Source organism: Plutella xylostella, chromosome 9 (assembly GCF_932276165.1).
Source record: "Plutella xylostella chromosome 9, ilPluXylo3.1, whole genome shotgun sequence".
NCBI classification, from domain to species: domain Eukaryota; kingdom Metazoa; phylum Arthropoda; class Insecta; order Lepidoptera; family Plutellidae; genus Plutella; species Plutella xylostella.
Window position 1 is genome coordinate 8637125 of NC_063989.1, and position 13407 is coordinate 8650531.

Below are 13407 nucleotides of genomic sequence, written 5' to 3' on the forward strand. Positions count from 1 at the left end.
AATGTTGACAGGCTCGATACATCTTTATTCTTTCATACAAACTAAAACAAGTGATTTTACATACTTAAATAACAATAATTGATTGTCCGTGACGGACAGAGACAACGCTAATAACAAGGCTTGACTAATTCAGCGAGTGTGATTTTATCACAAATAACTGACAAAGAACATTACTGCGACAAAGTCAATCACATTTTACGATAGACATGAATAATATTTAGGTATGTTTTTCTAACTTATGAATAGTTCCAATTCTCAAAACAATGTTCGAAATTCGCAAACGAAGTGGCGTTACATTTAGGTAATCTAGCCTCAGCCTGAATTACTGAATTTGGTATTAATCATATTGATAATTATAGTGTAGCGAGCTCTATTTCGAGGTATCCTACGCCGAACCTAATAACGCAAACTGTCAACGTTATGTTTTATTTGATACCAACATCAAATGTTACATCTGTATTTTCACAAATAGAAATATTTTGTGGCATACCAAAGTAGTAATGAAAAGTCTTTGAAGAGTTTGTAAATCATAACATTTATAACTAACCCGAATAATACAACTTTTAAGTTTTAATAACATCAATTTATCCTAAATGTGGGTCGCGATTTAATAAAGTCTTGATGACCATATTATTCCACTTCTTCTTGTATTCTTGAATACAAAAACATGTTTATTTGTACCTGTCTGCTCTGTTAATTCCACTTGGCACGAGATGATACAGCATTATTGGGTCAATCGTAGTGTTTAAAGAATCGTATCGGTGAAATCCAATGAATGAATGGATTCCATAGACATGTTGATTCTGGAGTTAAACCAGGCATCCAACCAAACAAATATACAATTAGGTATCGTGATCTGATTGATAAATTAATTAGAATGCAGTACATGATACGTTAATAAGCAACCGAATCTAAGCCGTCGATTTCCGGACATGGGACAAAATGCCTAGTCATGTGGTCACACACACCACATCATGCCAGACCAGCTACAAACTACATGTCTGATTCATCCGATATGCCTTCATGACTCCTTTATTCCAAACACGGACCGTAACTGGCCATCCATCTACCTATGCTATATGCACACCTTGTTGTCCATGTAAAATGTTACAGCCTTGTGTTGTTATACTTACTTACTGTATTTTTGGGATTTATTCTTTAATTAAAATTTCAATATGTATTGTAGGTATAGATATAGATAGGTATACCATAGGGTCTATATTTTAATATCGTCCCCGTACATAATGCATAGGTATCTAACTATGTTATTTAAGAATTCCCGTAATAGATTTTGGTAGGGTTAGTTCAATCTTAGTAGAAAACTGAACGTTTTCCCGTGAAGACGTAATTTCGGTGAATCCAGACTACTTTTGCATGTTTCGTGAAATATAGTTTGCAATGTTTATTTAAATTGTATTATTAGTTTTCGGTGAACTAAATTATTTAAGGTTAAGTGCGCCATTTCCTATTTCTGTTTAACATCTGCAACTGCTGCGATGGCAGGTTACCTCTTCTTCAAGGCCTGTTTGTTTAAGCAAATGGAATTCAAACACGCATATGTAATCTCAGTTATATATCAAATAAACATGTTTTGAAGACCTTAATCCGAGTTATGATTAAAAAAATGCGCTCTTTAAATATTGCAACACCTGATAGTTTCAGACTGAAATAGGTAGGGCTCCAGGCAGCATTGCATATATAAGTAATATCTTCCATTATATATCTTGATGACATCATGACATCGCAGGGTAAGGGCGGGCGGCACTCTGTCGCGACATCAGTCGCTCAGTCGCCCTCCTCCCACACCCTTCACCCTACTTGTAATCAACATTGTATATCAAGCCTACTTATACTTTACGACTTTGATTTGATAGTATACATTCCTAGATAGCTTTTCAGTTAGGGATGGTGGAACTACAGAGTTCTTTTGGCTATAACTTCTTCTTACTCTGCCTGAGAAATATAACATTACAGCGTGCGTCCAGGGCTTCCTCCTCCTAATTGTCAATGGTATTTTTTTAACCAGAGCAATAAAGTTCGATTTCTTTTTCGTTGACTTCAGCTTTTCATTATTTTTCTTAACAGATTCGGAAAGTATTAAGTTTTTATTGGTACATACAATATCAATATTTTCCTGTCACCAATCGTCTAAATTAATAATGCCAAGGGAATAAAATATTGCGAGTTCCATCCTTGCCCCGATTTGATGCGTATTTATAGAATGTGTGGCTTTATTCTTTCATTGACTCCGAAAATACGGTCGAGTTCGCGCGTCACCGTTCAACACCAAATGACATTACAACGAGGGAAATCAATACATATTACATTGGGATCCTTCTCACTAATGGCCAATGCTGAGTTACTGGCGCATTCACTATTATGTGGTTATTGCGGTAGACAATTCGGTATGTTAAGTAATTTTATGGTGATTGTTTTTATAATTTTAAATTGAAGTATGTTGGAATTTGAGACACTAATTTGAATATTTTTTATTTTACTGGTCTCGTTAATATAATAAAAAATAATTAAAGATCGGCTCATCGACGATTTTATGACGTCATTCGCTACCATGCAGCCGCTGACGTCATCAAGATCGTAACTCTGTGAATATTTACACTTTAGATTGACAGAAGTGACATTTAACAATTGAACATTTTCATTCTCTTTGGTTGAAACTTTAACCTTGCGCAGCGTCTTGAAGGACAAATTATATTTTCATTTTTGATAAAATAATCGGAATCCTTGAATATTTTATATTTTTAAGAATGAGACACTTATTAAGAAGGTAATATCTCGAAACGGTTTTCGAATTAGCATAATTTTTTTTTACTTAACATACCGAATTGAGTGCCATATCTATAGAGACATTCAATCGAAAGTTTTAACGAAAGATAAAATCCATATTTGATTTAAGTACCTGTATAATTTTCAGTTTTTTTATCTAAATTAATTCAAAGGGCTTTAAACAGCGTTAACACATGGTGGCCCTGTAAATTATAGTCCAAAAGAAACCGGGTGATAGAGGATATAATTACCAGCTATTATCTATACCAATACATAGCAACATTACCCAATCGAACTCTCAATATTACATAATTAATACAATTCGGCAACTGGCAAACAGCCCTGCGACGTCACTCACAAGCAGTTGAATGAACCGAATGTCCCTCTAATAAATGCTTCATGTTTATAGCGCGCAGGTGACAAACACTGGGTTTGTCACCGTGTTGAAAAGATTGACCAGTCAGATTAGCGTCAGTCGCTGACTGGTCAACTGGTATTTATGTGTATTATCATTACCAAGTATACATGTGTATAACATGAATACCATATCATTGTCTCTGACTTTCTTCACCTGGTCACCTACACCTGTTTCCTTGCCTTACATTTAATAAATAATTTTATAGATAGTAGGCGTTCCTTCCTACAAGTTGCTATTTGATATCTTCAGTGTACAATGCACATCACCGTAATGAAACGGTGTTTTTAAATGTCTTATTAGTTATTTCTTTTAAATGATTGTAATAGAAATTGATGTAAGTACCTAAGTAGTTTTTCAGGATTGCTCTTATTCGAAACCATAGCCCCGTATGCTTACCACTGTCATAGATTATCATGAGGGTGTTTTATATCAGTTTGTTTGTTAGAATTCAATCATGGTATTAAAATAGTAGGTAGAGAAGCTATCACAGTACGTTCACGCGTTTAGAATTAGGTCAAATACCTATGTATAGTATATCTATATTTACTACAGCGAAGTGTTCCGTCGGGTAAATGTATTTGAGTATTCTAGTGCTGACTAGGTTTACAGAATCCACAAGAATTTGAAGCACGTCCACTTCCCCCCACTTACCTACGTCATTCTGCTGACGTCATCGCCGCCGGGGGAAGCATAGCCGGGGGCTATTCCCGTAGCACTCACTTCAAGATTCTGTATTCTATCTTACTCGGTTTGGTGTGAACAAAGTTTCCTGTTTACTACGAAGTTTTGCGTTATTTGTTTTCGTTTCAATACATGAATGGTTCGCCGTTCGGAGTTACGCCTCAGCTATTTTCGAATGAAGCGTGCAGCTAAGAGTCATCGGTTTAAAATTGTGCCGCGGTATTTAACACGCAATTCTACCTACCGCTAACAATGATTTCAGACCACCTCAGATATCCTTTCTATTCTAATGTTGCAAAATTATGCATTGAAAGTCTGGTTCACGAGATTTCCTCTAAGGAGTAATAATATGGAGAAATTACTCAATTTCACCGCAGGTTTAGTTACACGAACGATGAACAAGGCCAATTAGCGTCGGAGCGAGTTCTCTTCGAAACTAGGTTACACTTTGTTAAACCCTAACTGAATTTTAGATCACATTTCAATCCCACAGATTATATTATTGTAATCCATTAATTATTTACGTCGATCACCGAGTAGCCTTGGCCTAATAACAGCTGACACGCAGAGGGAACCGAAGCTAGAAGTATTACACAGTGATACTATAACAAAATAGATTATAATTTACGAAGATAAAATAACACATTTGTGTCTTTATTACGTATACAGCTTGGATTCATGGAATACATGGCGTCAGCACTCTCCTACTAAATGTCTATGACGTAGAAATTCCTAAGTGTAAACCGTAAATCTTTAAATACTGAATGATCGTCAGTTATTACTATTTCATCGAATCATTTCAACTTTACGAAAGGACCTTGAGACCCCAAAATAGACTTGTTCTACGGTTAATATTAGAAACGACTTTCATGACGACTTCTATTTACAGTGTTGCTGAAGTGGGTACAGTGACTTTAGTAGGTGTATTTGTATACTAATATATATTTCTCGCAACTACAAAGTCAGCAAATTAATATTTCTTAAGAATTTTATATTTATTATGGTCTTATCTTTGCTTGCTCCATTGCACCAAATAAACAGTAAGTAAATATTAATATCTCCGTTACGTATAATTTTAGACATTAACACAATCTTATCTTCGCACCAAAATGAATCTCCAGGAAAAGGCAGGTGACTAAAGAGGTGATATGACGAGGTAGGCGCTCAGAGATTCACAAATATTTGCTGTTCGCGGCCCGCAGATAACTATGCAGATTCTTTTGAATAACTTCCTTCATATTTAAACCTTAATAAACAGCCTTTTTTATAGTGTCTCAAAGTATGTATATCATGAAGATAATTAAGTGTATGAAATTATTTATAACAAAGCATACATTAACCACCTAGCCGAAACCATATTTTGCCATTGAGAAGTTTTATAGTTACCTTGACGTCAGAAGCCAGCAAGCAAGCATTTCGTAATGTGATTTAAATCGTTGCCATAAATTATTTAAACTTTTAACTCCAGCCTGCGCATCGGCGATATCCACCGATGTTTCTGAACGACACTTCCTTGTGACCTTTCAGTTGGATGGTTATCGACACGCGATGTACAGCTTACCTCAACGAGCTTGGACTTAGATTTGAGTAGACCCTTCATGCTTAATATTGCTTACCCTTAATGTAAGTACAATCGAAATGTATCGGTATTGTCTGCTATATTCAGAGTCATTTAATAAGTAGATAGGTACTTGTCATAGGTTTTCAGTGTAATCATGCAGGTACAAGATACCTAAGTAGGTCTGCTGTAATTATGTGTTTTTATTTTTATAACAGTAGTGTTAGGTAATAACATATATTTTTTTGTAACTTACTAATATATGTATTGCCTGCATAAATAACAAATTATGAATTAAGTACGTTAAATACTAGATATTAAGAACGAATGCTACAAATCTAGCTTGTTCAACCTTCCTTAACTTCTGCTTAAAGTTCATTTCAAATAACAAAATAAACATATTTGTTACGATGGCTGCCATTTAAATAGGTCAAGGTCTTTGAAGGAGTTTAACAAGAACTTTTGTTTTTGCCTCCAAGCTTTTCCATCGCGACTTTTTTCTTTGACTTGAGCAGAGGGTGAGGGTGGGTGGCTCTAAAAATTACTTGTTGTTTCTTTATTCTATTTAGCTGGAAGATAACAGTATAAATTTACTGGTTATTTTAGAACGGTGGACTTTACGAATACAATGAATACCACAAATATATTGATGCTCAAAATGAGTCTATTCTTGATTCTTAACCTGTTTGAATAATTTTACATGTTCTACATTCATCATGTCTAAGTAGATAATTATATTATCCGTTCGCCCAAATTTAACAAACCCCATAGGTTAGGTACTCAGCCAGCCAACTCTTCCGTATACCACAGGCCATCTCAATCAAACACCTATATACTAGACTCAGCTCAGATCATAATTCTCGCTAGTACACACACCAGTACTTTCATCCTACAATTGACAACATTTCAAATAAAATGCTCACCGATTTTATTTTATTTTCGACGAGATATCACAAATTTAGATGACCCGTATTTTTTTATTTCTTAATATTTCTATGTTTTAATATATTTTTTTGATTTCAAAGTTCAAAATATTTTTAGTATGAGTGACGTCACGTCGAGGCTTGGGATAAAAATATTTTCGTTGCCTGCCTAACCTAAAAAAAAAAGTTGGATGACATTAACTTGACATGAACAAGGACCAATCAGCTTCAACTTCAACTTTATTTTGTGGCAAGGACCAATCACGTACTTCCGTCATTGACAAGGACACATAAAAGTGACAGACATTTGAGTGATGTTTGTCATTGTCATTGTCAAAGTGACATAACATGTTTTTTTGTTGTTTATGTTTTAGAAGTAAAAGCCCGTTTAATTATTATGCCACATCGTGGTGTCACGAATGATAATTTAGATTTTTATGCTTTTCTCTGAAATAAATCAAAAGAAAAATCGGAAACATTTTTTTTTGTGAATATTAGAGCCATATCTCTAAATGGTTTTCGAATTTCAACTGTATAAAATTTTGAAATGTTGTCAATTCAGTCTAAACCCAAGCGTCACTCTTCCTCACATAGGAACGTATTACTCAAACAGCAACTCCAAACCATACACCAAGTTTCCTCTATCAAGTTCTAGAGCGTAACTCTCCAACACCTGTCTATCATTCGACATTGTCTTCCTTCAACCCAAACCTAATTTACTCTACTAACCCCAACCCCCACTCTTCACCAGATACGAGCGCCTACTCCGGCGCGCTCACTCGGAGGACCTGAGCGAGGTGTCGGGCATCGGCTGCCTGTACCAGAGCGGCGTGGACCGCCTCGGCCGCCCCGTCGTCGTGTTCATCGGCAAGTGGTTCCCGATTGGGGATATCGACTTGGATAAGGTGAGTGTTTGGACGGAGTAAAGGCATAGATATCTATGCCTCTACCTAGATTAATTTTTTTGTACCTATATTCACATTTGGGTTATATTTGGTAGGGTAACTACGGTCACAACCCCTAGTTTATATAGCTCTAGTGATAGACCCTGACCTGCTAAAATGGTTGGGAGAGACATAGGTTTTTATGCTTTCACCGGAAAATAATGGACTTGTACGTTCGATGTTTGGGGTCCACCAAGCCTAGACTAGGCCTAAACTCGTCCTTCGTTGGAAGGAGAATCGTTTGTGTGTGACCGAGGTGATGGGTTGTGATGACGAACGATTTCGTCTGTGAGATTTCAAACGACCATGATGACTTGATCGAGTTGGCTGATAGGCAAACATAATTACCTAACAATGAAGACTTTCAATACTGCCCAGTTAAACTTTGTAGGCTGGTTGTTTGTTATCGATTTTTCTTTACATTACATTGTTTTTTGGCACACTTGGATACGCTACATTTGGGGTTTGGCGATTGTTGTGTTAAAGCCAACTTTACGTCTTTGGCTCTTAAATGTATGGTCTTAATATTTTTTTTATTCGTTGCCGTAGTTACATTTTTATTTTATATGACTAGGTAAACAAACGAGTATTAAGAATTTTACAATTACATAAAATAAGCACCTAGGACATTTCTATGGTGTTTCATTTTACGTTCCGAACCGGTAAACTAAATTAATTGGAGCAATTTGTACTAAACACTACTATTACTGGCAGATGTCTAACGTACTGTAACGTTCTCAGTATTTATAAGATATCTATTAACTATCATTAAGTTAAGGATACTGATGTAAAAATATCACTTGGGTTTAATAATTCCAATTAAGTACTTACTTACATATTTTTTACCCCATGACCACGTGTTTCACCCTGGCCGTCGTGTCATCTGATACCGCATATTTGCCGATGGTTCCCTAATGGACCGGTAACCGACAAAAGAGGTTAACCTCAAGGGCTATCCAGCATGGGCCAGCTAAAAGCCAGCGCTGTGGCCTTATTGCTTACAGCACATCATGCTGAGCCTTTTTGACGCTCTCGACAGCAATTTCTTTATGTCACTCTTTGTTTTGTATTTCTTGTATCCTGTTTTTCTTGTTGTTATAAACTTTACCTCATCATCATCACGACCCATCACGTCCCCACTGCTGGAGCTCGGGTCTCCTTCCAATGAAGGAAGGGTTCTAGGCCTATCCACCACACTGACCTAATGCTGACTTTACCTCACGGTTTCTAATTCCCCCTCCGCCCCTCAGGCTCTCCTGTACCTGATCAAGCTGCTGGACCCGATCGTGAACGGCGACTACGTGATCGCGTACTTCCACACGCTGGCGGCCAGCGGCAACCACCCGCCCTTCTCCTGGCTCAAGGAGGTCTACACCGTGCTGCCTTACAAGTGAGTACTAGGACGTGCCCGTTATAGAATGATTGACCTTATATGGGATAGCGAAGTAGGTATATTTATCCTTTTCCTGTCATGTGCGTCTTCGCCGGTGCGTGAATGTGTGCCCACATGCTTAGACACCAACCAGTGGTTGACATACCTATCCCTGCCCGCAGCCTATCATTTCATACATGATTTTTCTATCATGCGAGTAGCACGAGTGTGACTCAGATCATGCAATACGCTACAGAAAACATCCGCGTGTGGGCCAAGACACGCATGACAGGAAGAGGGCCCATATTATGTATTGCAACCATACCCATGTTGTCCAAATGGTTATCGCCGCTTTTGCTAAGATAGGTTTACTGGACTCTAATCATTAACTCAATTGAGCATAGGCGACGCTCTCCCTAAGAGTGCCCTATACACCTTTAGTTAACTGCTGTAATCAGAGTAGGTTTAGTTATGAGGTTACTTTGAACATGATTGTGTCTTTAACTGTTTCTTCCTTTTTCAGATACAAGAAGAACCTCAAAGCGTTTTACATTGTTCACCCCACATTTTGGACTAAGGTAAATAAAGCTCTTGCATCTTTTTGTTGTGATAGACTAGTTATAGTATGGCTAACTTGATGATTGATAACTCATTGATATTTTTTAAACCTGCTGCAAATTCTCTTCGGCCTTCTATATCAAGCCTCTACAGGCAACTTGTCTAAGGCCGTAGGCAGAAAGAAAGCTGGAAACTCATAAGCGCTTACTTTGATATGGATATTTTATCCCTCCTCCCATTGCACACTTACATACCTCTCTCGCCACCGCCTCTGCAATAAACATTTTCAGTGTGTCTAACGAACCTCTCCTTGACAGATGATGACGTGGTGGTTCACGACGTTCATGGCGCCGGCCATCAAGGCGAAGGTGCACTCGCTGCCGGGCGTGGAGTTCCTCTACTCCGTGATGCGGCGGGACCAGCTCGAGCTACCCGCCTTCGTCACCGAGTACGACATGACGGTACGTCTCAATATACCTATAGCTGTACACGTCTGTACCGTGTCAAACTCACAAACTGTCTATTCAAACATTGATAGTTTGTTATGTAGGTAGTTTGACAAGGTAAAAATAAAATAAAATAAAAATTTGGTACAAAAGTGTAGGTATAGCTGACCGGACCGTACCAACACTGTGTGGAGTTCCTCAACGACCAATAGGTAGGTATAGTCTCCTAGTTTTTACCGCAAGCTTCGCCCTTAAAGGTTTTCCCGTGGAAATCCGCCGCCGCGCCGCCCGCTGGCGTCGTGGACGCGCCCTATCCATCCGTCCATACAAACACGCTGTCACTGTTGTAGTTACTGTAATGTTAGAATTATTAGGATAAGTTATAAGGGTATAGTTATGCTATAAACCTAACGTCCCTTATTATCATATTTCAGATAAACGGTCTGCATTACTTCCAGCCGGACACCAACGCGACGTAAGGGCCGCGCCGCTCTTGTTATAGATATTAAGTTACGTTACTATATTGTAGGCTAAGCGTTGTTGAACCCCACTGGGAACTGTTATGTATGTAAGAATGAAAATGCCAGGATAATTGTTAACGAAAACACACCATTCATTTATTACTAAAGTGTTGTATCAGTGATAAGTCTACCTGAGAAGCCTAATTGATAGATACTTAAAAGAGTTTAGGTATATTTAGATGTTCAACTGTTAATCCTTTACTATCAACTGGTTAGTGAAGTGTGAACAGTTTAAAGTCTAAATTTTCTATAACTAGGTAAGTTTTTTTAAAGAAGTATCTATCTATGTTTAATAAAATTAACTGTTGAATAAAGTACTTATGGTTAGTTCGTTAAAATATGAAATGCATAATTTGATTAAAATGGCCTTAACTGTGTAAGTTCGAACTTAACAACTGACTTAGTCATCACTATGATGTTAAGACATAAGTTACATACAATTTGAGTAATGAAACACTTTTGAGAGAGAGAGCTAGTCAATCAGCAAGAAGCTATGTTTGTACCTTACACAAGTTATACGGGTACTGTATAGTCTGCGGTAGAGAAGCCTTACCCCTCTCAAGTAGCAGTATTACTCTGAGGGGTCACGTTTCTTTGCCCCAGAATCTACGTGTATAGTGTGATGTATTCGCGAAATGAATTAAACTAATCTCTTCATTCATTTTGTTTCGGGTTTTCGAAAATTATTAAAATGGTTGATGGTTATGGAATTCCAAAAGTAATTAAATTTTGTTAGCGTAGATAGATTATGATAATTTTGTAACCATCAACTATGTATGTAACCAGGTATAGGTAGGTCATACACATGTAAAATTTGTAGTAGGTAGTAAGACAAAATCCAAACTACTTTAATTGTAATTCTCATCGTTATTTACTGTAAAGTTCGTTTATCTACTACAATATGTCTACCTATTTGTACTTGTATTGAATCTTAGCCAGATGAGCACTTTAATTTTATCTGAAGACTAGCATTTTTTTTATATTACATACAAATACCGAAGTACATGGCATATCTATACAATATCTGGAGCTAATTAATTAATCTTCTTATGACATCTTCACCCCTTTTGAATTTGATAATATGTACTAATATTTTTAAATTACCTACAATATTTTTTTGTTACTTAGCTACTACCCTAATCCATATCTCTTTGAAATTGTTAATCCTGCAAACAGGGTATTCATTTAGCGCCTAGTTATTGCTTTATTTTTTATGATCATATAATACTTAATTGTAACCTGTAGCTTTTGTATTATTAGTTCTAAGTGAGGCTACCTATATCATGCGTATGGACCCCGTTACACGGTTATAGATAATGATGTAACGAGTAGGCCTTCATATTTTAAAAATATATTTTTCATAAAGGTGCTTGTGTTACAGATAAAATTCCACGTTTATCACAGTTTCTTTGAGTAAATATAAATACTTACATGTCAAAATATAGACTTGATTATACTACACCAAATAATCTTAGGCAAATAACACATTGTTTAAAAAATACGTAAATACCTACTACATTATCATAATGGAAGCTATAATTTTTATACCGTGTGTGATAGTGACAGGTAGATTTCGCATATCTGAAGGTAGTAGGTACGGTTCCATATAAGTGCGTAGGTATTAGTAAAGCGTAATGTGTCAATGTTGCAATATGTACACTGCCACGGCAAAAAAAACAAAACCAGTGCAAGCCATAGTGAGATTACACTTAGTAAGAGTTTAGAATGATCTTTTAGAGAACTATCATTTTTAACCACATATTTTCTACTATATACTACTGTTATGAACACTCATTTCATAAAGCTTACATTGTGAAGCCAATGCAGATTGCAATAAATATTAGCTTTGTACCGACAGGGTTTACGGATAGGTATTTAGTAATACTTTAAAACATGTAGGTACTTTATGATATCATAATTACCTATTCCTAAATACCATTCTGTAAACACAAGATATTCCTATGGCGTGGAAAAAAATCATAACATTTATAAAATTAGTTTTAAGTTAAATTTATGCAATAATTAATAAGTGGTCTTAGTGATAGAGCTAAATAAAAGTGAGATAAATGGTTAAATAAATCACAAATTTCCATTATTCAAAATATACATAGGTCGGTACATGTGCCACATTATTTTTTCTAAATTAAAACCTATATATAGTTAAATTGAGGCAATATTATTAATGTTTGTGGATAGTTCATATTCATAACATACTTACCTACTTAACATAAGTACCTAGTATAAATATTTTGATCGCAATTTGTTGTTGTGTAAATACATAGGTTATTTAAGCATTTTTTATAGATGCCAATTTAGATGTTTAGTAGCATTACTCCATAAAATCTGTTTCTATTTGATGTCTCCACGTTTAAATCTTGAAATAGGTAGTGAGTGAGTCCTTTTATTATGAAATTCGATCTAAAAATCTATTGTAAATAATAGTGGCTTTGACTTTTACAAAAACTTACTATTCTTAAATTTATCTTAGAGGTGACCTAAGTACCTACCTGTTCACTATTTTCTTTTTTATCTTTATCTCAGTAGGTACCTAAATCAACCTTAATGCCTATACAACCTAACACTTAGAGCTGATTTTTCAGTAGGTAGTGAAATAAAATTTACCTGAGGAATACTTTTGATTGAGTAGGGATACATTTTAATGTTTGTGGTATAAAATAAAAATATTTATCTGTTGAAAAATCAGTACTATGTATATTCGTGAGTAAAAATATGCTACTTAGTTACTTACTGTTGGCATAGGTATCGGAACCATGCATGGCAAGAGAAGAATGATGTAAGAATATGGCGGAATTAACTTGTATTATCATCATCACTGACAACTGTACCCAAATAGATATATTTTTGGAAAATAGTGTTGTTAAAGAATATATTTGCGTATGTTGAACACGGCAGAGTTTTAATATGTTGAAGTATGAAATAAATTGGCAAGTAGGTGCCTGATAATTATCTATAGTTGTGCATTATAAGTACTTATAAATAAATAACATTTGGAAACCATGTATAATTGAACAGAGTGGTCGTTAAGTTTCGTATTTTATAATAAAAAATAGTTATGTATTTATGATGATATATAATTATGATAACAGATTAAAGTTATTAATTTACTAAAAGCATGTGTTTTTATTCATACTACATACTGTCAAACTATTGAAATACCCTGATTTTTTATTAGAAATTTATA

At 35.8% G+C, this 13407-nt stretch overlaps 1 protein-coding gene across 3 annotated transcripts in view; it reads left to right on the forward strand.

Annotated features, from left to right (window-relative positions):
- The window catches only part of LOC105386598 (protein GDAP2 homolog), a 55562-nt gene extending 42226 nt beyond the window's left edge, over window positions 1-13336 (forward strand). For all 3 annotated transcript variants that reach the window (XM_011557197.3, XM_048622940.1, XM_011557195.3), the window contains exons 8-12: window positions 7116-7269; window positions 8559-8698; window positions 9204-9258; window positions 9556-9699; window positions 10119-13336. In XM_011557197.3, the coding sequence (XP_011555499.3) occupies window positions 7116-7269; window positions 8559-8698; window positions 9204-9258; window positions 9556-9699; window positions 10119-10163 (538 nt within the window). In that variant the 3' untranslated portion in view covers window positions 10164-13336. The remainder of the gene's footprint in view (window positions 1-7115; window positions 7270-8558; window positions 8699-9203; window positions 9259-9555; window positions 9700-10118) is intronic.
- Window positions 13337-13407: the final 71 nt, after the last annotated feature.